Source organism: Euwallacea fornicatus, chromosome 27 (assembly GCF_040115645.1).
Source record: "Euwallacea fornicatus isolate EFF26 chromosome 27, ASM4011564v1, whole genome shotgun sequence".
In the NCBI taxonomy this organism is placed as follows: Eukaryota; Metazoa; Arthropoda; class Insecta; order Coleoptera; family Curculionidae; genus Euwallacea; species Euwallacea fornicatus.
The window spans coordinates 1434154-1457296 of NC_089567.1; the positions used below are offsets into that span (position 1 = coordinate 1434154).

At 35.0% G+C, this 23143-nt stretch overlaps 2 protein-coding genes across 2 annotated transcripts in view; one reads left to right on the top strand and one right to left on the bottom strand.

The window, feature by feature from the left end:
- Csgalnact (Chondroitin sulfate N-acetylgalactosaminyltransferase) overlaps positions 1 to 23143 on the top strand; it is a 199016-nt gene that overhangs the window by 96341 nt on the left and 79532 nt on the right. The window lies entirely within an intron of this gene.
- Positions 18199 to 20393, bottom strand: LOC136347206 (uncharacterized). The gene is made up of 2 exons (XM_066296965.1): positions 20243 to 20393; positions 18199 to 18900 (listed from the first exon to the last, which is right to left on the bottom strand). The coding sequence occupies exons 1-2, from the start codon at positions 20285 to 20287 to the stop codon at positions 18250 to 18252; spliced, it is 696 nt and encodes a 231-aa protein (XP_066153062.1). The 5' UTR covers positions 20288 to 20393; the 3' UTR covers positions 18199 to 18249.

Genomic DNA, 23143 nt, shown 5'->3' on the forward strand with positions numbered 1-23143 from the left:
TATCTTCCTCCAGGTTGCTCAAGTACGTCAAAAACACACTTTTAGGGGCTCTTTAGGTTCCGAGAGCCTCCAGAAATCTTTCTTCTCCTGACATGGACATAGGCATTTAAAAATACCATTAGTATATTTTCAGGATATTTCAGGTCAGTAGCCACAAATGTTCCGTCTTTTTGTTCGCCCGCCGTGAAGTTACTGAAAAAAAAATTAAACTAACATTCGGAAGCTTTTCCAGAGATTGGAAAAACCTCTCTTCATTTTAGACAATTAGAATTTCTAATAATATTACTTCAGGTTTATCCATGTAAGGAAGTTACAAGTGTTCCACGTTTGTTTTCGAAATTATTTAGGTTACGCACAAGTTTCTTTCGGTATCAGCGTTATACAGAAGGAAAAAATAATTTTTCTTTAGATAGTGTGATATTTCCAGAAAATAATTCACAACAGCCATTCTAGTTGCTTCAGCGTAAGTAGTCACAAATTTTTAGCGTTTACCAATAACGTTCCACCGTTGGTCAGAAAATCGAAAACGAAAGAAACGAGAAGCTGAGAAAATACTTTATTGGAAATTTGTAATAAGTCTGTATTTTTTGGAATAATGCTGTATATTATACCTATTGTTAGCGTCCTGTATTTACGTCCATCCCTATTCAAAATGTCTTCTCTTATCTCTAAAACCAACCAACAACGTTTTGTTCGACGTTCGGAGGAACGAAATCCCTAAAATCGGTTATTAAAAGGGCTGTCTGAACGATAAAAAAATGTTTCATAAAAGCACCTCAACGCGGCCAACATTTTTTGCTCTTTTGATAAATTGAAATGCCGCGTTTTTTCATTTTAAAGATAATGGATCAGAAACGCGTTCCTTATATTTAGATCTAACGCTAGGGGTCCGCCTCTTCTCATTTCCGGTTATTCCATGTTTTTGATATTTCCTCTGGGAAGACGGTGGGAAAAACTAAATTGTCACATCCTGCCCCTAACACCGTAGGGGCCTACCTGGAGAATTCAATTACCTGTTTAATTACCGAAGTGCTTTTTAAGAGGAAGAAACCCTTCTTAGGGTCATAACTTTTACGTTTTTATATGGAAAGTTCTGAGTGGAAACGGGTTAGAAGGTACGCAAAAAAAAATGATCTCGCCTTACCCGTGTCACTTTTTCAGTCATCTCGGCAAAATGAAATCGGCCCCGAATATCCTTATAAATTTTCACTCCTCCACACCTTTTTCAAGCTTATCACGATTTTAGGATGATTTTCCATTTATTTGATCTTTATCTTCTGCTAGAAGTTCCAAAAAAAATCCCCTTTTCATGTAGATATTTAGAGATCTGGCTAGCTGCCTCAAGAATAATCTAGCTATCACAGGTAATGTCCAGGGTGTACCAAATGCCCCACCCCCTCATCAGGAGATCTAGCGGATTTTCGTAAGAATGTAGGATCCGCTAGTCAGAACGCTTAATTTTCCAAACAATCAATACTGTCTGATCAAGTCGAGATGCACACAGGGAAAATCGGTGTGTTAGAATAGACAGTATTAGTTAGAGTAGAATAGGAAGAACGGGGGGGAATAAAAGGTGACGTACCCTGATGTTACGCCCATGCGTACCGTATCTGCGGTCGGAGTGATTCTCGCATGTTGCTGGGTGCTCCCAGCAACATCCTAGAATTCGGGTCACCGAAAAAACCCAAAAGGCGAACATCTCTTTGTTTGAACCAAGGAATAAGGGCTCGAACAAAGAATGGTTCGTGGTGCTGGCTCGCAGCAGCCAGATGTGGTAACGGTCGCCAGCCTCTACTTCGGGTACGACACTGTTTCATTACCCCCAAGGGGGGGGGGCACTTGAGATTTGGACAAGGAGGATCTCTCTCTGGTCGGGAACGGTGCCGAGTGAACAGTAAACTAAGTAACGCGAGTGTTTTCTTTCATCTAATTAAGTTACCATTTAAGCCTTTAATTGTTACCTATCCGAATTGCAAATAAACACCCTAGACAACCTAAGAAAAAGCCTACAAGAATGTCGCACAGAAAAATTGATGAGAAGTTCGAACTGAAATTTATTTTTCGATATAAATGTGCATATACTGGGCGGCACACAAAGTTGCGCCCTACTAAGTGGATACTCGGTATATTGTTGGTCAGTCCTTTCATAGATCCGTTAGTGATATGAGGCGGCATGGGCCTGTGGTGCCTCATATCATGACGATTTGATAGTATCTTCAGGCAAATGTCTAGTGTAAACTGTCGTTGAATTGAGTCTATGATGCAAGTGGTTTATTATATGCCATATCATGTCCTTTATATCAAAACTTACAGCATGGAACTCGTCTACAAAAGACCTAACCGAGTGCATTATACAGGGCTGGGCGAAAGTCCGAAATAAAATTAACATCTTTTTAACGAGTAACCTAAAATTAACGCTTATACACGTGAAGTGGTTTTGAATTGAACGTTTTTCTCGGCAATAAAATGAAATATATTCCTTCAACCCTTTAGCTGCAACCTTACACGTTTTTCTTCAACAAAAATTGCGAATACCTTTTCAGCTTTACCTACAGGTTATTCAACATAGCAGATGCTGAAATTACCCCCCGCTCTCCATTTGGCACGCTTCCAAACGATGGTAAGGCGCAATGGAACCTAATATCCATGTGATGTCGTTAATTCTAAAAGAATTTTTAATCTACATCGATACAACAAATAAACAAGCAAAGTGGTATCCAGCATATCAGGATAAAGCGAAAGTTTGCTGACTCGACAAAAATACGTTTTGTTTTTTTTTTAATAATTTTAAAATTAACATTTTTGTGCAAAATTTCATTGAAACTCATATGCAACGTCCTCAGATCGAAAACGTATGGGCAGATATCATTAAAAACTAAATTTTAAGATAATTTCGTTTTGAAGAAAACCTTGCAGCGCAACACTACTTAGACCTTTCAAGTTTTAAACTGGTGCCAGCTTTAGTTATTATGTTTCCCAATAGATAGATTCGGTTCTATTCACTTGAACAATTCGGTGTGAACAGGACGGCGCTCTCCCACATTTTGGTGTTAACGCCAGAGGACATATTGCTTAAATTCACAATGACATGTGACGTTCTATGACGAAAGGACAATATTTGAAGGGACGGCATTGAAACACCGATTTTATAGCACGGGAACTCTTATCACTTGTGGATTTTCTCGCATACACTGACATGCTTCTTGAATTTTCAAAATCAATTCCTCTCTAGAGTTGATAGATTGCTTTTATTCTTTAAGTAACCCCAATTATAAAAATCTAGAGGCGTCAGGTCTGGGCTACGTGGAGGCCATCTTATAGGACTATAGCGTCGTGTCCATCTTCCCGGATAATTTTCATTAAGCCACATAGTCACCTGCCTATCACTATGAGCTGGGTATCCATCTAATTTGTACGATGCTTGCTGCCGGCCCAATAAAGGGACCTAATATAAAATAAAATATAATAATTGTATAATCGGTGTTTCAACGAAGTAGACTATGTATTCGCGAAGAAGGGGGGGGGGGCATTTTGAACAGTTTTTGTAATTTTCAATTTTAATTTTTTCACTTTTCGAGACATTTTGAGATTAGTAAATAACAATAATGTAAGTAATGATTTGTTCTTGTTCTGAAAAAATATATTCGGTTACTTCAAGTTTCCATTCGACGCAACTTTAACGGCCAATGAAATATTACATGACTTTTTATTGGCTCATAAAAGTCATATTTTAAATATGTTTTGCGAACCTACTGCCTTCAAACTTATCGAATTACAGCAAGAGGAACATCAAGAATAAACTAATAAGAAATAACTGTTCGTGATTTTGAAAGTTTGTAATTTAATATTCAGACAATATCAGAGTACGGCATAAGGGCTATCTGATAGAACATTTTATGCCCTTTCAGACGGTCTATCTGAGTTCTTGTTATGGTGAATGGGATGGTCACAATTTTAATAAATATGAAGTGAAGTCGTTAAAAATCAAGATAACAGTAAAAACCAAATATCTATAAAACAGTTGATACCGTTGTTTATACGACTTTTCTGATTGGAAATTGGCTCTATAATCATCAGTTCAAATATCGTCCTCTCGTCATAGAACTCCCTGTATATATCAGTCCCTGGATTGGACGACGTGGCACAATCGAATGGCTACCCAGATCTAACGTCATTAGTGCTTTGTACTCAATGTAATCTGTGAATAGTTCGTTTTGATTGCATGTTAGAAAAGGGTCAAGGGTACGACGTATCCTTATGGTACGCCTATGGCCAGATTTATCGTATTTATTCGAATTTCCTGCAATACTCTTTGGCAACATTAGCATTATCAGCCCTATGCTTTGTCGCTGTGGAAATCTCCAGAAATATGCTGTGTTGGCTCAAATTTTACAGTACCGATACCGATTGGCGGCATATCCAGAGAAAGCATCTGACTCAGGGTTTAAGGCTGTGAGCAGTTTAGACGCGGTTAATGGCGCTCCAGCCAGGGCACGCCCATAGTTGTCACTAGGGGATTTTAATATTAAAGTTAGCAGAACATATATTGAGTTTTTTTACTTTTTCTAATCACGAAACCCTGAAATTTTGTCCGTTTTGTAATTTGTAAGTTAGTCTCAGTACAAAATAAATTTGAACTGAAAAGTAATAAAAGCATTTAATTAATTTCAACAGATTACCACAATTGTAGCTTTTTACAAGGATATTACTTTCTTCGGGGATATCTAATAGATGTGGTTTATTCCAACACGCTGGCCGATAGTTAAGACTTGAAAACCAAAATTGGAGGGGAGACCAATAACGATGGCTACATAAGCCATTTTGCTGAAATAATTATGTTTTACGCCTGAAAATTGTTTTAATATTAACTTATCATACATTATTGAATTCATACTGTTGGAAATAGTTTATGGAAATAAAACTGCATTTTCGTTTTATGTCGTATGTTCCGTCTCAAGACCACTCGGAAAGCAAACCTAGGCAAGACTAACTAATTTCATATTTATTTTATCTTAAAGCGACCCTTATCTTAGAACGCACCCTAAAGCCACCAGTACCATGCACAAGTTTCACACATGGTGTATGTTATCCTTGTGAAATGTAAATATAATGAATCTGAAGATTTACCTAAATTGTGCCATTAATTAGGTTAGTGTTACCTTTTAGGGTTTAGATGTCCATAACTCAATACATACAAATATTCCATATATAAAAAATATTGAAAAATGTGGAGCTCTATTTGATATTCTAAAGGTGCCACCTGAAGCAGGAGAATTTGAATGAAAACAATCAACTTTGACGTTGTTTAGTAGTCTAAAAAATATCATTTTATTTGATTTTTAGTTCGTCAAAATCCGTTCATAAATAATTGAGTTACAGCTGCGCTCCCTTTTTTTAAATAAAGCCCAGTATGCACAGCATAAACTTGATTCATTTCTTTATCCCTGATCCCATTGTCTCGAATATCGCTCTTTTTTCCTTCTCGTCCAGTGTCTAATTCGGTTTCCCGCTAAAGGTACATCAGTATGTCCCGGGTTTTCTTAATTAAAATGAAACATTAATTGAAAATTGACAAGCATCAATTTTCAATTAATTCGATTTGGTCGGAGGGAAATAAAAACGAAACAGAATACAACAAAACGTGTGTGTTAATCGGTCATTAATCGATTTTTTTTGTCAAGAATTTTTTGTGGAGTTCACCTCAAAATAGAAGCTGAATTAGGTGCGTCTATGCCATACTACTTTTCTGAGTTCTATTTTTTTCAATGAGCTTTTGGAGATCCCTCCGAAATAAATGCTCCAAAAATGTAGCGTTTTTATTTATTTGCCTACAGAATTTTAATCTCTTTTAATTTGTATCCACTCTGTAGAAATACCCTACTACCTACGCAGTTTAACTCAGCAAACCTTAAAACTGACCCTCGTTTAATTTTACTTAATAACATTCATTAAAATTCTTAATTATAATGGAGGATATAATTACTTTGGCCTTTCTCAACGAATGCTCCTTTTACGCCCTCGTCCCTGTTATCGAAATATTTAACCCTTAGTCTTCGCGTGGTGAATTTATTCCCCGTTTTTGGTTCTATTTTCGTCAATTTGGAGGTTGATTAACTCCCGCATATTAAAAGACGGGGGAAATGAAAGAAACTCGTTTTCTCCAATTCGTTTTTGTATTTAGTCTAGAAGCCTGTGTATATTTTATAATGTTCCATGAAATTAAATCATTTTTCTTTCCCACAGCGGGGAAGTATTAATTTTCCGGGTGAAATATTGCAAAAATTTCACAAACATGATTGATTGGGAAACAATAGGCCCTCTTTAGCCCCTGAAAATAAAATACGGCCCCCATTTACCTAATAATTTATTGGGCGTTCAACCTATGGGCGATCAGATGATGCAGAGCTGTGATAAGGCAAATTTCCCGCTTCGAATAAAATTGTTAAAATTATTTACCTCGTTTATTATTCATTTGTAATCGCGTACATGTAGCGTGTCTGTTCAAAGCGGTTAGCAGAAAGGGTTTAGCCAACAGAGCGGAAGCCCTTTGTGCACCTTCTAATGCTCGAAAAGCTCAATTAGGATCATTTTGGCATAATAAATTAAAATAAGCGTGAAAAGGTATGAGAGGATATGATTGAAATAAACGCAAATGCGTAGATTTCACTTTTGTTTCGTAAATATATCGGGGTGTCCCCTCTAGAATCCATACACGGTGTCTCAGGGAAGTGTCCGCTCTGAACATCTTTTCTGTTGTTTGTTATAAAGCAACTGCTAAAACACGTTAACTTTGTTAGGAATAGGGACACAATTTGGTGAAAAGCTTGTTTTCGAAATGCCTTGCCGCTGTCACTGGAAACCACCCCTTTGAAGTTTTCAAATTGAAAGAACAGGGGTTGTGCTATACTATGTTTGAAAGATAATTTTACTTTCTAGAGGGTCAAGTTTTTATTTTTTTACGGCGGTCTTGTAGAAATTAAAAAAAACCAAATGACTTTATTCTAACCACAATGCAATGAATTTTTAAAATGTACAGTTAGACTCAAAATCTCTCGATGTCCCACATGCATCAATAACAACAACATTTCTGACATTCCATTTAAAGTTTATAAACCCAAATTTCTTAGAGGAACAATTTATTGATGTTTTCCTCTGCACTTAGTGATTTTAAGATCATATTTCGTGCTAAGACATTAATTTGTAGTTCGTTCAATTTTTAATTCGATTAAAATGGTCTACACGTTACGAGAGAGAATCGAAATTGCGAGTGTGTATTACAAAAACAATAATTCTACAAGAGCAGCAGTTCGTGTCTTGAATTTAAATCATCGATTCTTATAAAACGATATGCCGCTGTTATGTATCTATGTTACTTATGAAATTCAATGAGACCTGTTCCGTCCCAAATAAAAAACGCGAAGTTCACCGCCCAATGATAGGTGATGGACTCCAAATCGCGATTCAGAAACATGTTCAAATGGACAACAGAACATCTGTCCGAAAGAGTCCGGCGATTCAAAATTTACTGTTCAAAGAATTTAAAAAAAGTAAAATTTCATTCTTATGTCATAAAACGAGTACAGGAATTAAATGAGAATGATTTCGGCCATCGATTAGCATTCGGCGAATCCTGTAGTAATATGTTACATTTAAACAGACATTTGTTATATAATGCAACATTTCCTCATGAATGTCTGTTTTATTTAAATGATGAAGTTAACAGATATAACAGTCGTTACTGGAGTAACGTCAATCTTTATTTATTCCGATAGACTCACAGTGAACAACCTCAAAAATTGAACTTTTAAGCAGGGATTTTAGGTGATCACATTATTGGACCATGTTTAATTTCCGGAAACTTAAATAGGAAAAACTATCTACAACTTTTACAAGACCTCATGTTTCCCAGGATAACTGAAATACTTAAACAACACCCCCGCCTCCTAGAACAATAATTAGTTTTTCGACACGATGGAGCAGCTCCGCTTTACATTGCTGCTGTACAATAATTTACAGATCAAAAATTCACTGGAAGATGGAGTAGAAGAAGATATCCAACGGAGTGGCCTGCGAAATCTCCGGACCTTAGTCCCCTGGATTTTTTCTTATGGAGACATTTGAAGACACGAATTTATGACAAACCATCTGATTTCCTTGAGGAGTTACAAGCCCAAATCGTCGAAGGATGCAGCTAAATAACACTTGAAATGTGAGATAATGTATGACACCTGTTTAAGGATCAACTGTACATGTGCATGGGAGTTAATGGAAGTCGCTTTCAATGTTTCTCGCTATAAATGAAATAATATATCACTAAAAATGGTTAAAATCAAGTTATTTGATTAATGTTTAATTGTTACAAGGCCAATATATAAAAAAAAATAAATGCTTGACTATGTAGAGAGTAAAATTACCTTTCAAATGAAGTGTAACACAACCTCTCTTTCAATTTGAAAATTTCGAAGAGGTGGTTTCGAGGGATTGAAGGATGACATATCGAAGAGAACTTTTGCACCAAATGATGTCGCCCTTCCTATTAAAATTGCCGTGTTTTAGCACTTTTTGTAACAAACAACAGAAAAGATGTTCAGGATGGACACTTTTCCCTGGGCCACCCCGTACGTCGAAGTTATCATTGTAACATTTTTTAACATAAATTTGAAGACAGCAAATGAGTAGGTATTAAGAAGAAGAGCCTTTATCTCTTCTCACCAAAACTTACTGGGTTCCGTCATTCGACTATGTAATATTTGCTTTACTCCATTATCGGGCAAGAGTGATGAAGAAGAGGATCTTTTGTACAACATTTTTTTTAGGTTTTAGAAGTGATTGATGTATAATATTATCTGGACAAGCAAAAACAAAGCTGTTGAGCGGAACAGTCCAATGTGCAAAGTAACAAATATTTAAGGGAAAAGTAAAGGAAAACGATCTCCATTTTTTCATACTGCATCGCACAATTTCATCCCCTGGAATTCGTAGACACATTCTTCACCCATCTTCGAGGGTTGCTTGATAGAAAAGAAAATATTCCACAGTTTGGTAGGAAAATGAAAATTGCGCACGCATTCGTAATCAGAAATGAACTGATTACATTCCATGGATGGCCGTCGTGTTGTAGAAAAAACCATTAGTGTTTGAGGATTCACGAGAACCTCCCCTAATGACCAATTATGTTCAGCTAGGAACGCAAATCAATCTCTCTTGTTGAAGTTCTAGCTTAGATGAAATCCAAAGGTAAAGTTACAAAAAAAAATCTAAGATGTACTTGTTAAGAGTGATTGCAGTGGTCAAGAAAGTTAATTACAGTTACAGTTGTCAATGAAGAAGATTGAAGACACAGAAAGTGTCTTTAACTCAAATAGGCCTCGCGGACGGGCCCGTCACGTGTTTAAGCGGAGTTAAAGCAGCCGGTCCAGTTGATGAAGCTGGGAAGTCTGTTAGGGTGTAACTTCTTGATCCCGGCAGGCAACAAGTTTAGCTGTTTCAATTATTCCTTTCTGGCAGGCATAAAAGCTGAACGTTCCACCAGTATGTGTCCAGATGTCTTGTCCTGTACTCAGCCTGAATTTATTCAAGAAAGGCGTAGTATTTCTAAACTTTTACAAATACACCACTCAGATATAACTAAAATACAACTTTCTTAAAATGTATGACTTTAAGGGCAGGATGGCGGATTGGCCTATATACGAGGATTCACATTTTCTGTGTAAAATAAATCCGTTCGGTCATTAAAAGAATATTTCTGTTGATATTGAGGAAATTTTTCAAAATGGCCTAGAAGTATATCAAAGAGATCGCGTAAATGCTCTAATTACTTTAAAATCGCATATCTCAGGAACTTAAAGGGATACAAAAATGAAACAAAGACGAATTTGTAAATGAGACTTTGAACAATGATAGTTACGTATTTTAGATCATTTTTAAAGACTATTTCCAAAAAATTAAAAACAATTTTTAAGAGTTAGTTTTTAATTTCGGTTTTTAAGTGACAACTACAAATTTAATATATGTCACAATATCGTCCGAACACCACCTCCTGTAAAAATTTCATATTTTAAAAACTGTCGCAACACATGCAAATTAATGAAAAACGGAGAGTGCGTCACCAATTATTTGCATTAATTAATGTTACGAGTACAAAATAGAAACTAAAACATGATACAATTCTATATTGCAATTTAATAAACTAAGAACAATTAATGTTCATCACTATCTTCATTAATAACTACTGGATTTTAATTTTTTTATATTATAAATTGAAGATAAACGACATATTTTTGATAATAAGAATATGTCAATGCTGCATTTTTTTATTTTATCAGTTAAAATTTAAGTTTAAAAATGCTAACTTCGTTTTGGATAACTTTATAAAATAGCCGAAGAACCCTACCATATACAGGATGTCCTTCAATTGATGTTACAAGACGTGTAATGAATTAAAAATTTTAAAATTTTATTTTGAGATTCTCCAATTAAGCCCTGCTTGTTATTAAACGAATTTTAAGTATATTTTGAGTTTTTGCAAATCAAGTAAGGTGCTATCAGTATTGCAAAAATCAATTTCTTCTCAGGTAAAGTTCCTATTGAGATTATATTTCGGCAAAATGTTACTAATAAAAATTGTTCAGAGTAAAAAATTATGAAGCTCTGCCAAATATTACCTAAATCTGCCAACTTTTCTTAAAACATCATTTTAATTTTTGAAGTTTTTCAAATTAAATGACATAAATTGTACTCGTATAAAAAATTATTTCCAGAATGTATTGTTTTATTATTCATAAAATACATATAATAAAATACATTATTTTGTTATATATATAATACATATGTATAACAAATATACAGGGTGTCCAGATACCACGTGTACAACGCTCTACCAGAAATAGTGCACTCATAATAAGTCGATTTAACTAAATTTGCCTTAGTATATAATAACGGACTACAGGGTGACAAAATTGAAAGAAAAAATCTGATTTTCTTTAATATTTTTCGACTTCTTCGCGCTAATTTCACAAAATTTTTTATTTGGGTTTTTTTTCCGATGAGAAATTCAAATTTGCAAACGGTTTTGTTATATTTTTTAGAGGGTGCCACAAGCGATCGTTAGAACAATTTTAAACTTAAAAAACATTTTTCTGCCATGGTGTACGTCTATTTCGAGTCGAAAATTTTTTGCCCTATCTTTCTGTTTAAAAAAGGTATACTTAAATGTCATCAAAGTCAATTGTTTAAAAGATATTTGCAATTTTATGAATATATGCAATTTTTAATTGAAAGCATTATATTACAGAAATTTCATAGCGAATGCTCAAAACGTGTACCACTTTCATACATACACAAATTGTAATACATCTTTTCAAGAAATTTAAGTGCATTCTCTGCATAACTTCTGAGCTACTTCTCACATCGTCAATTGCAATGAAAATTCGATTATGTAACTCTTGAATATGATCAACTGATGTCGAATACAAAGTTGTTTTCAAAACACTCTACAAAAAAGTCTCATGGCGTCAAATCTGGGGATCGTGGGGGCCATTGTACTGGAGTATCATTTCCCCTTCCGATTCATCGCTTAGGAAATGCATTATTTAAATATTGTTTAACGTTGAGGGTATAATGTGGAGGCGTCTCACCTTGCATGAACCACATGCCATCACGAATTAAAAATGGTGTATCCTCCAACAAGTAGGGTAAAGCCTCTTGAAGAAAGTGTAAATAACTTTGTCCATTTAATCGATTTGGCATCACAACAGGCCCTAGAATAATTTTGCCAATTACTCCGGTCCATACATTAACTTTGAATGTATGTTGATGATGAACTACTTTGAGGGCGTGCGGATTTTCATCACTATAAACACGTTCATGGAGAACGTTAGTTATGCCAGTAAAGCAAGCTTCGTCGGTGAAGAGATTTGTTTTACTGAAGTTCAGATTATGGACCTGTTGATTTTGAATAAAATGTCAAATAGCTAAATGACTTCCAAGATCGATTGATAAAAAAGTTTGTACGTTTTGGATACGGAAAAGGTATAATAATTGTTCTTTCAAAACTTCGTGAAATGTATTTTTCGGAACTGTTAAGTTGTCTTATAACCGTCTGGTACTAATTCTCGGCTCTTCTTCGACGTTATTTAAAATAGCTTCTTCATTATCCACTGTACTAGTTGTCCGAATTCGACCCCCGTCAATTCTTGTCGGTTGAAAACTTCCATTTTCAAGAAGACGTCTTTTAATATTTGCAAACGTTTGATGATTGGGTGTTCGACGATTTGGAAATCTTTCATTGTAAACTCGAATACTTTCCCGGTCGTCTTTATTGCAAAATTCATAAGCCAATAGCATGTCAACTTACTCACTATAGGTGCCAGTATTCGTTGAATTCATGAAAAAGTAATAGTTATTGACTTGATAAAACTCCAGCCATCTAATAATGTTAAAAAGAAATTAAGTCGTGCAATGTTACTTTCATTTATGTACTTAAAGTTCTTCATGGAAACAACAAAACACCTAAATTACAATAAAAATAAAATGGTGCGTATTTTGAGCATTTGGTATGAAATTTTTATAATAAAATGCTTTGAGTTAAAAATTTCATCTATTAATAAAATCGCAAATATCATTTGAACAGTCCACTTTGGCGACACTTAACTAATTAGTCTTTTTTAAGCACAGAAGATAGGATCAAAGATTTTTCTACTCGAAATTGACTTACACTGTGGCGTAGAAAAGTTTTGACGGTTTCAAAGTGTCCTAATAGTGGTTTAAGGCGCCCTCTCGAAAATATAACAAAGTCGTTTACAAATTTGAATTTCTCATCCCAAAAAAAACCCGAATTAAAAATTAAATAAATTTCATATTATGGGAAACGGTAAAAGATAGGTATAGAACACTATAGTATCAATTGAAAGAGAATGAATTAGTGATTCTAAGTAATACATAAAAATGTATATATTCCATTTGAAATAAGAAAGTTATGCTAAATTATAAGGGAGTAAAATTTGACCACTCTTTGTGCTTACCCTGTATATCAGTTTAGTAAATAATTCATTTTAGTTTGAAGATTAGTTTGTGCTTAAGCAGTAATAGTAAAAAAATAACAGTCAAGTAACTCATTTCAGCTAGCAAAAAAAATTTTTCGTAACTCTTGCATTTTAATATTTTCGAAAATTTCTCGAGAAGCGATTGTTTTAGACCTAATGTGTGTTATACAAACTAGTACTATTTTCTTCTTATAATTCCAAATATGTAGTAAAACATAGGGTGTTCCATTAAAAAAAACATATGTCTGAGATGTATCTTTTTTTATATACACCCTGTATAAATGAAAATACTTTTAAAATGTACCTTGTAAGGTCCTACATACACCTCAAAAAACAATTTTCGATCAAATTATTGATAAGGACGTAATACTCCGAGGCGCTCTTGGTGCCCCACCCTGTAGATAACAGATTAAAGTGCTTAATATAATATATTGCGCCAAGAAGTTTCAGTAGAAAAATTGAAACACAGAAATTCTAAATTCCAAAAGCTCAATGCAAATGATCTTGATTTTCTTCGCTTAAGCGAGGACCAGCGGAAGGTGCTTTCTACCGGCGCACATCAATTTACTATAGCTGTCTCTTATATGGCCGAGTTGATGGATAATGATAATCTATCAATAAGCTACGTAAAAGAAACAACTAATATACTAAAAACAGAAGTTAAATCACGATACATAAAAAAGTTTATCGTGCTTATATTGATTATGTTCCACATGGGGCATACTATGAAAGTATAAGGCGTTATTGTTGTGATTGTCCTAATGGCAATCGCACTGTAGGATGTTGTTCCCATGTGGCGGCCATTATTTATTGTTTGTCTTATGGACGTTATCTATCCCGTATTTTAAGATCAGCCGCAATTTTATCTTCAATTTTTAAAAAAAGTAAGTCTCCGGAGGTTATTAATGAAGGTAGCGATGAAGACTAATTGTCCACAGTTGACTAAATTGTAAAATAGAATTATACCATGTTTTAGTTTCTATTTTGCACTGGTAACATTAATTAATGCAAATAATTAGTGACGTACTCTCTGTTTTTCATTAATTTGCATGTGTTGGGACAGTTTTTAAAATATGAAATTTTTACAGGAGGTGGTGTTCGGACGATATTGTGACATACATTGGTGGCCATAAGTATGGAATATTTTTTGAAACTTTATTTAGCTAAAGGGCCTTTACTTTTTTTCTTCCATTCTGGCGTATTTAAATTGGGATAGGTCAATTCTACATTTTAAACCATACAGCATTTATGGAATGTTGCTATTGCACCGATAAACAAATTTTTTTAGATGGACAAAGGTATGGAATATCGTAGATTTAAATTTATTTTGCATTTGGTATTCAGTATTCAGTGTTACAGTTCGTTAAAATTTGAAGTCGAAATGGTTAAAAAAATATATCTTTCGGAAGATCTTCGATCACGAATAGTGGAGATGTCAAATGACGGAGCCAATCAGAAGGACATCGCAAAGACACTTAATGTGAACCAGGGGTGTGTATCGAAAATTTTGAGGAAGTTTAGGGTGTTCAACGCCGTAAAAACCACCCGAAAACAGGACGTCTCAGAAAAACAACAGCCCATACAGACCAACGTATTAAAATTACATCCTCCAAAGATCCCGAAAAATCATCGCGCTTAATAAAGGAAGAAATTACAACTAACAGTGGCATTGAAATTAGTGATCATACTGTGAGGCGTCGTCTATGTGATACTGGATGGTTTGGACGATGGACAGTGAAGAAACCATTAATTTCCAAAAAAAACCGGAAGGTCAGAACTAAGTTTGCACGCTCACATCTGCTTTGGACACCCGAAACATGGAATACCGTCCATTTCAGTGACGAAACCAAAATCAAACTGTTTGATTCGGATGGAAAAGCTTATGTTCCGCGGCCAATAGGGAAGAGATTTGATTCCAAGTACCAAAAGCCCACTGTTAAACATGGCGGTCAGAGATCAATGGTGTGGGGATCTTTTTCGAGATCTGAAGTTGGCCTATTAGTCAAAATTGATGGAATAATGGATCGGTTTTTGTACAAAAATATCCTAGAGCAGCATTTGCTTCCATTTGCCGAGGAAGAAATGCCACTGGTATGGCGGTTCCAACAGGATAATGATCCTAAACATTCTTCGCGGTTGATTAAAAATTGGTTTATTGAAAAGCAGATAGATGTTATAGAATGGTCTTCACAATTTTCTTGATTTAAATCCCATCGAATATCTGTGGGACCATTTTAAGCGAAAAATTAGACAAAGACACGTGTCAAATACTGAAGGATTGTGGAGGATCATACAAGAAGAATGGAAAAACATTTCTTCCTCAACGTGCCAGAATCTAATTGATTCAATGCAGCGTCGATGTCAGGCTGTCCTAGACGCTAAGGGGTATGCCACAAAATATTGATTTTACTTAAGATGGCAGGCTCCATACTATGATATAAAAAATATTCCATACTTTTGTCCAAGTGTAATTTTTCATTTTTATTTTTCTAAAAAGTTTTTCAATTAGAAATCTTAATTCTATGTTATAATTATGGGAAATTAAATAAAGTCCTTCAAGCATTTGTGTAATTTTTGTTTAATACTTTTTAATAAATATTTTATCAAATTAAAATAATATTCCATACTTATGGCCACCACTGTATATTAGGTTTGAGATTGCCACTACAAAACCGAAATTAAAAACTAGCACTTTTTTAAAAGTTTTTGGGAATATCGCGACTCTTTAAAAATTATACAACAATTCATAATTATATTTTAGAGCGTCAGTTACAAATTCGTCTTTGTTTCATTTTTGAATCCCTTTTAGTTCCTGAGATATTCGATTTTAAAGCAATTAGAGCATTTACGCGATCTCTTTGATACATTTCTAGGCCACTTTGAAAAATTTTCCCAAAATCAAAAGAAATGTTCTTTTTATAACCGAATGGATCTATTTTACACAGAAAATTTGAATTTTCATGTATAAACCGATTCTCCGTGCTTATCCTGCCGTATCCTTTCCTTTTACTGGCGATAACACATTTGAATTCTAGCAATTGTCCTCTTACTGCTAATGACTAAAGCAACTTTATTCAAAAATTATATTTTTTCACCGTACTTCCGACTTTTCCTCTCACTTTAACGTTTGTCACTTTCAATAGATATTTTGATCGTTCATGCTCTCGTAGCTTCGATCGGTATGATCAGAGGTTGGGTTCACAACATCTCGATTCGATTTAGATCGCAATTTTATCAAGTTTAATTGTCTTCTAGTTATTTTAAAATATCAGCGAGGTGAAGAAATTTCAAGATAGTTGCAAAGACCTTGATAAATATCTCGAAATCTCTTTGACCAATTTTGCGGAAAGCAATTAAACTTGATAAAATGGCAATCGAAATCGAATCGAGACTTTAATAAACCCGCCTTAGGTTTGACTATAGTTTTTGAATGTATTTAAGAAAAATTACGGTAGTACCAAAAGTACTCGACCTGAGATAGATGGTGATTTTTTGTTAAAGATTTGCCTGCATTAGAAAAACCTAACCTCAAAAAGCTCATGTTTAAAGTTTGAGGCTGCTTCGTGAATTTAAGTTTGTTTTAGAGCCTTTTTTACCGAGTGCTCTCGGAGATTTTGTGAACATGGAAACAATTGGTCATTGATGTCTCATTCAATACTTTCATTTGAGAGGTCTTAGTTCATTTAACATGAAAGCGGAGTTAAATATTATTCTGGAGGAATCTGGTCCTTCGCCAATAACTGTAAAATATTGTGTTTAAGCGCGCTCGTGCGAGCTGCCAAGACGAACTCCTCAGTGATCGACCCGACGACACTCACGCCAGATCTGCTCACTTCAGATATTGTGGTGAAAATCTACAAAACTTCACTGGAAAACCATCGGCTAAAATTGCGCTAGTTAGGAGATGTGACAAGCATTTCAAAATGTGCTGGATATCGCATTTGAACCGAGTAGTTAAATATGGAAAAGCTGTGCCTAAGATGAAGAAAAAGAGCGTGATAAGAATGTTTCAAAGGTGTGTTTGGTAAAGTTTCTCAGCAATAAAGCCGAGTTTTTACGTCGATTCATAACCACGGATGAAACACGGGTCCATCATTTCACTTCTGACATAAAAGAGCAGTCAAAACAATGGACTCAAACTGGGAAATCAGCTTCAAAGAAGGGGAAAACTCTTCCATCTGCTAGAAAGGTGATGGCCTGAATTGTTTGGGATGCACGTGAGATCATTTTTATTGACTCTCTCTCTCTCTCTAAAGAAAAACATGAACAGAGAATATACAAATTTATTGCTGCGATTGAGCGAAGAAATTAGGAAATCGCGACCGCATTTGGCGAAAAAGGAAATTTTCTTTCATCACGATAACGTATCAGTCCAGACTTTCGTCATCGCGATGGTCAAAATCAATCAACTTGGTTTCGAACTTTTTCCTCACCTACGCGATTCGCCAGATTTAGCCCTCTCAGATTATTTTCTATTTCTAAACTTGGAAGACTGGCTTGATGGTTAGAGATTTATCAATAAAGAAGAGGTGTACTTTGAGTTTGATGTCTATTTTGAAACATTCAAAGTTTTTACTATAAACAAGGTATAGAACCCATAGAACATCGCTGAGAAAAGCGTGTCAATCTCAAGGGAAACTATATTGGGAAATGATGGAATATTTGTCAAAAATTTTTCCTTTAAGTGTTAGACCGGGTGCTTTTGGGACTATCTTCGTAATATCGGTTTTTCCAGTAGATCTGCGCAAATAGTCGAAACTCTTAAAATTTCAAAGCATCATTTTGTTGATCTCTTAGTTGGGGGAACTCTCAACTTCGCGTTTCTTATTTTTTACGAGATCCCCATGTCTATTTGTGATGTAGCAAGAGTAAGAATAACAGTTTATACTGTTATCTGCTTGAGTTGGTACGGTTCAATCCTCCAAGTGGTGTTCTCTGCTCCTAGTTGGTAGTACTCGGGTAGAAACAAACCTAAATGCATTTTTGAACCCTTGCAAGCAGTTAGAAAATATGTTCCTAAACGTCGACAATGAAATGTATTTCAATAACAAGATTTTGTGATAAGTCTATAGATTTGTCTAAGTTTAGGGTATGGAACCTGGCAATTTTGCGGAAGTTTCAAAATCAGTCGCATTGAGGAAATTAAACGAATAAATTAAAAGAAAATAAGATTTATTTCAAAAGAACATTATTCTAATCCAGTTTATTATGCTTTGATGCACTTAAGGGTCTCGTCGAAAATCTTGAGAGTGTTAGCCTTGATGCTGGGAAGAATATCGCAACTCTCAAGTTGCTCAACAACTTCTTTAACTACAGCAAGGATATCAACAACGTCTTTTCTAGCAGCATCAATAACCTTAACAGTAGTTTGTACCATAGAGGTAATGTAACCGTTCAAGCAGGCAATTTCATCGTCGGAGCATTTCTCAAGGGTGTCAGTTTGTGTCTGGACATCAGTTTGGAGTGTTCGGAGTTCTTCCAAAACATGTCCTACTTCGTTCAAGATGCTGTCGTATTTTTTGCTGACGCATGTAGCGGTAGTGGTAATGGTTTCCTTTGCAGCAGCGTTAACAGCTTCTTCTTCAGCGTCGATACATTCCACGGCAGCAACTACTTCGTCGCTGGCTCCATCCTTAAGTTCGTCGATACGTTTGATGAAGAGATCATTCGAATCGGCTTCTAATTGTGCGAGGACGTCCACGATACGGTCGGTTTCTCCTTGTGGGTCAGCTTTGAAATTTTCATATCTGGTTTCGGAGTTGGTCAGGAGAGTGTCAGTACGTTTGAGGATTGCATCCACGACCACGACGATGATATTTTTAATGCTGTCGTCTTTCACTGGGGTTTGGGTGCTGGCCTAAAATGTACATTTATATTTCAAATCTTGACGAAAAGTAGTTTATATGAATTTGCAAAAATAAGAAATTATATAATGTATCTGGTAGGAGAAATAATATATTCCCGACCGGCGATGTAAATTAATGGACGAGCCGCAGCCGAAGCCGGGAAGCATCAGAAGTCATATGATTTTCCTACGAAATTCACATGTTAATTTTTATGCCTTTCAGGAAGAATTTGAAATGTGCAAATTTGAAACATTTTTACCGAATCATCCAGTAACGCGGAAATATTTCCTCGGTTTGTTATTTGTGTTGTTTGTGCAATAACGCACATTCCCGACCACATGTGTCAGCGAAACCTGGATCGACTTGGAATAACGATTTTTGCGAGATGAAAACACATTAAAAAGTTGTCACTTTTATAGGAATTGCAGAAGGAAAAATCTTTTATGCTATTCTGTTAAATTTTCCAACCTTCAAGTAGCATTGTGTCGTGCGAGATCAAAAAGTTGATCCAAGGACTCGGCAAAATAATTTTTTGGTCCCTGTTACTTTACTTTTCTTTCCATCCATCTTTGAATTAATGTTGTAAGAGTTTAAAAAAATTAATGTCTTTGAAGGCGAATTTATTTCGTCCTTTTGTAGAGTCAATTATAAAATATCAAAACCGGATGAAGTAGATATCAGCTCACGTCGCTTGTGAAGAAAAATGTCGTAGGTCACGAGACCAGATATGTGTTTTGCAGGGCTTTCCAAACTGCCAGATCTCGCATACGACTCGGTCTGGAATCTATTTGGATTGCCCTTCAAAACACTGCTTTTCGGTCGTGTGAAAGTAAATAGCTATTTTTTCCACCACTAGCTTTCAAAGACCCCATTATTGGGTCTCTCGAATGTCTGTAAATTACGTTTTCACGCCCCTTCCTTATAAAAACACTTGAAAACAGGTTAATACCGACCGGTATACGGCTCATTATTTACCTAGTGAACTAATCGGCTAAAATGTTGTCATCATCCTCATTTCTGTTTTATAGTTGCCGTGGATGTTAATGTGAAATGTAATGTCTCCGTTAAGACTACGATTCTAGACTCATTGCTTTTCTATGCTTCGGAGCTAGCTCGTACCCAATATGGATCAGTTCTGATCTATTTAAATTTTGTAGTGGAAAAAATCTTATGTACACCGCAGTTGTGAAGGACTCGTGACCTCTACATCTTATGTCCCTCAAGACTGTGCGCTTCGAGATTTAAAGTTGGGAACCGAGTCGTGACAATGTATTTCACAAGCCTGGTATGTAATACACTATCATAATCCCACAGAAAGTAAATTAAAATGTTCAAGTATGTATAGGTACTTACATGGATAGCCAAAAACACCAGGAAGAAGGTAGCGAATAACTTCATAGTTTTTCTTAAGGTGCGAACTGTTCTGTTGTAGAGCAGAGGAAGTTAGAGAATGAATTCACTAGCAAAATGCCATCATTTATATTCGCAACTTTATCAATTCTTATCGATTTTCAGGGTTTTTTTAAGTGTTTTGACATAAAGGCCGAACTTCGAACTTTGAGTGGTCCATATTTACAATGATCCGTTATCAAAGTTGAATTTCCCAAAATGTGAATTAATGACACTTATTACAAGTATGTGGAATACGGAACTGAACGGAAAATATTTTTGGCTATTGTACCAGGCGTGATGTAGATTTGCTCAGTTAGTTCAGATTTTTAGGTTTGGGAATCATTTAAACGGTTCCTTGTTCAAGGTGTAGTGCGATGATTTAATGTTGATGCTGTTGCCATACAGTTGCATGCGATCGCAGGCCTAGAGGGATAGTTGATGGAAATAGACTAAACTGCTGGAAGAGATCGAAATTATGTCTTCAGTAATCATTAATTAATTATGGAAACTGGGAGCAACATGCAAAGCAAGGTTTTTATAATTTTAACTTTTAATGTAAAATCTACCGTTAATGTGACACGAGCTCTGTTTTACTGAGCAATATTTAAATTTTGAATTTGTCACAAGTCCAAAATTTTGCACGGCAATCAAAAAAATTGTCATTTTTCGGATGATTAAACTAGAAAACCAAAAAAGACGATTTTGTTCTTGTTTTTCCGAACATTTCAAAAAGGTTTTCCGTATGATATCCATTATTTTTCATAGTGTCGAGATACAAACATGTAAAACATCTGGGTATGCTGCTTCGTTTTTATAATGAGCATTTCCAGCCAATTTTCCTCCTTAAAACTAATGTTCAATTTAATGATAACGCTAAGACTATTGTAATAAAATTAACACGTTTTTATAAACCAGGATTGCCTAAATAAATTTCATATGATAGTTTTAATTTTAATGATTCTTTTCAATAAATATTTTTATTCGTAGAACTAATTTCAAGTTCTTGAATTGCATTTCTCTTGGTTTTGAGCGGTGTTCATTATAGCGGAAAATAATTAAGATTGAATTCATTTAACTTTTGAGGAAAATAAACGTGAAATCTTTTTTACTTTCAATAGATTTAAAAATACTTCAAAAACTGAGGCAGAGTTGTTTAACAGCCAGTTTTATGGACTTAAGTAAGAGAATCTAAAAGTTAAACTGCAATTGACCACTTAGAATCGAGAATTACATGTTATACGCAGTTGTATTTAAAATAAATAAAGTTTAAAATACAATATAGATTATTATAGAGTAATAAATATTTTACAATTTGAATGTCGATTTTTTCATTGTTTAATTTTTTTTTTAATTTTTCACCGGTGTTCAAAAGCCCAGTCATTATACGTTTCGCGTATTACGTAGCAATCCAGAAAAAAATATTCATCCAAAACGATTTGTAATTTTTCTACATATTTTTATATTAAATTAATATTATATTGAAACAAATCATTGCCTTGAAAATCGAAAAAAACAAAGGTAAACATGCGATTCATTTAAAATATCAACATTCACAATGTGTCGAATGTCGAATTTCAGATGTTTATCGATAAAGTGCTATTGCAAAATACACTTGTGGAAAATGTTAACAATCTTTTTCAATGCCTTCATTTGGAAAATTTCATGGTTGTCCGGGAAATTGCTGCAGCTGTAGTTGCAACACCTTACCATTGCAAAACGTTTTCCCTTGAGGATCTGTTCAACACATAACTCAGGTTGGTTCAAGCTGGTAAGGGAAACCGGGATTTACAGCAGACTACAGATCATCCTTGAAGAGCAACGAAAAATTACTTTGAAATCGCACCTCATAGATCTTCCCCGTAAAGACAAGACATACAAAATACATGGAGTTTCCTTGATTTAAGGCGAATTCCGAACCAGACGTGTTTTATTCGAGACACGGCTTAAAAGAAAGTCTGGATTTAGAGTCTGGATCTGTGCAAATGCTGTTCCACCGGGAAATGGGAGCTTTATGATCGTGTATTATACAGAAACATAACTTCGGTGCCGTTAAAGAGATTTTTCTTGCCCAAAGGAATGATAATTGAATAACTTTGTAAGAAGGAAGTTTTAGCAAACCTTTGAAGAAGTTTTAATGATGAACTGAACGATATTGTAAAGTAAAGCCTGTTAAAATGTGAAGGGCAAAAAACACCGTGGCAGGGTCATTATTCTCTTTAAGTGGCGAATGTACACCGAATATGAGGGCTTTTAGTTTGTTACGGTAAAGCAGCTACGAAAAACTTTTATTACAAAAGAATTCCTTCCAGTATAAAGCCGTTTCCTTCGACGTTTTATAAGGCTTTGCATAAGAAGGTTTAGCCGATCTTTAAAGGCTTTTAGGTTCTAGTCATACGGAAAAATAAGTCCATTATTGAACGCTAAAAGCTGGAGAAGTTTGCCTGTATATGTGTGAATATCTAGGACAGGGACGGACAAAAAAAAGGTTTCAAGTTAAATTTCTCTTATACTGTCGCAATTGCTTAAACAAATCCACTTTACGGGATAATAGGTACACCTGCCACTTAACGTACTTGAAATTTGTTTGTCACAAGTTACTCACAGGTGCAATGTGTCAAGTAGGTGGAAATAAGATGTTATTTCTGGCACCATCTGATTATTAAACTTATAACATATCTCACGATAACTCTTAGAACACCGAAGCCACTCGAAATAGATAAAACCATTGTTTTATTGGCTTTTGACATATTTTAAAGCATAAAAATTCCGTTAAATTTTTTTAATCTCGAAGTCACAATTGCTGAAAAGTTGATAACCACTATTATTTAATAGCCTGGAAACTGGAAGGAGCGTTCCAGTTAC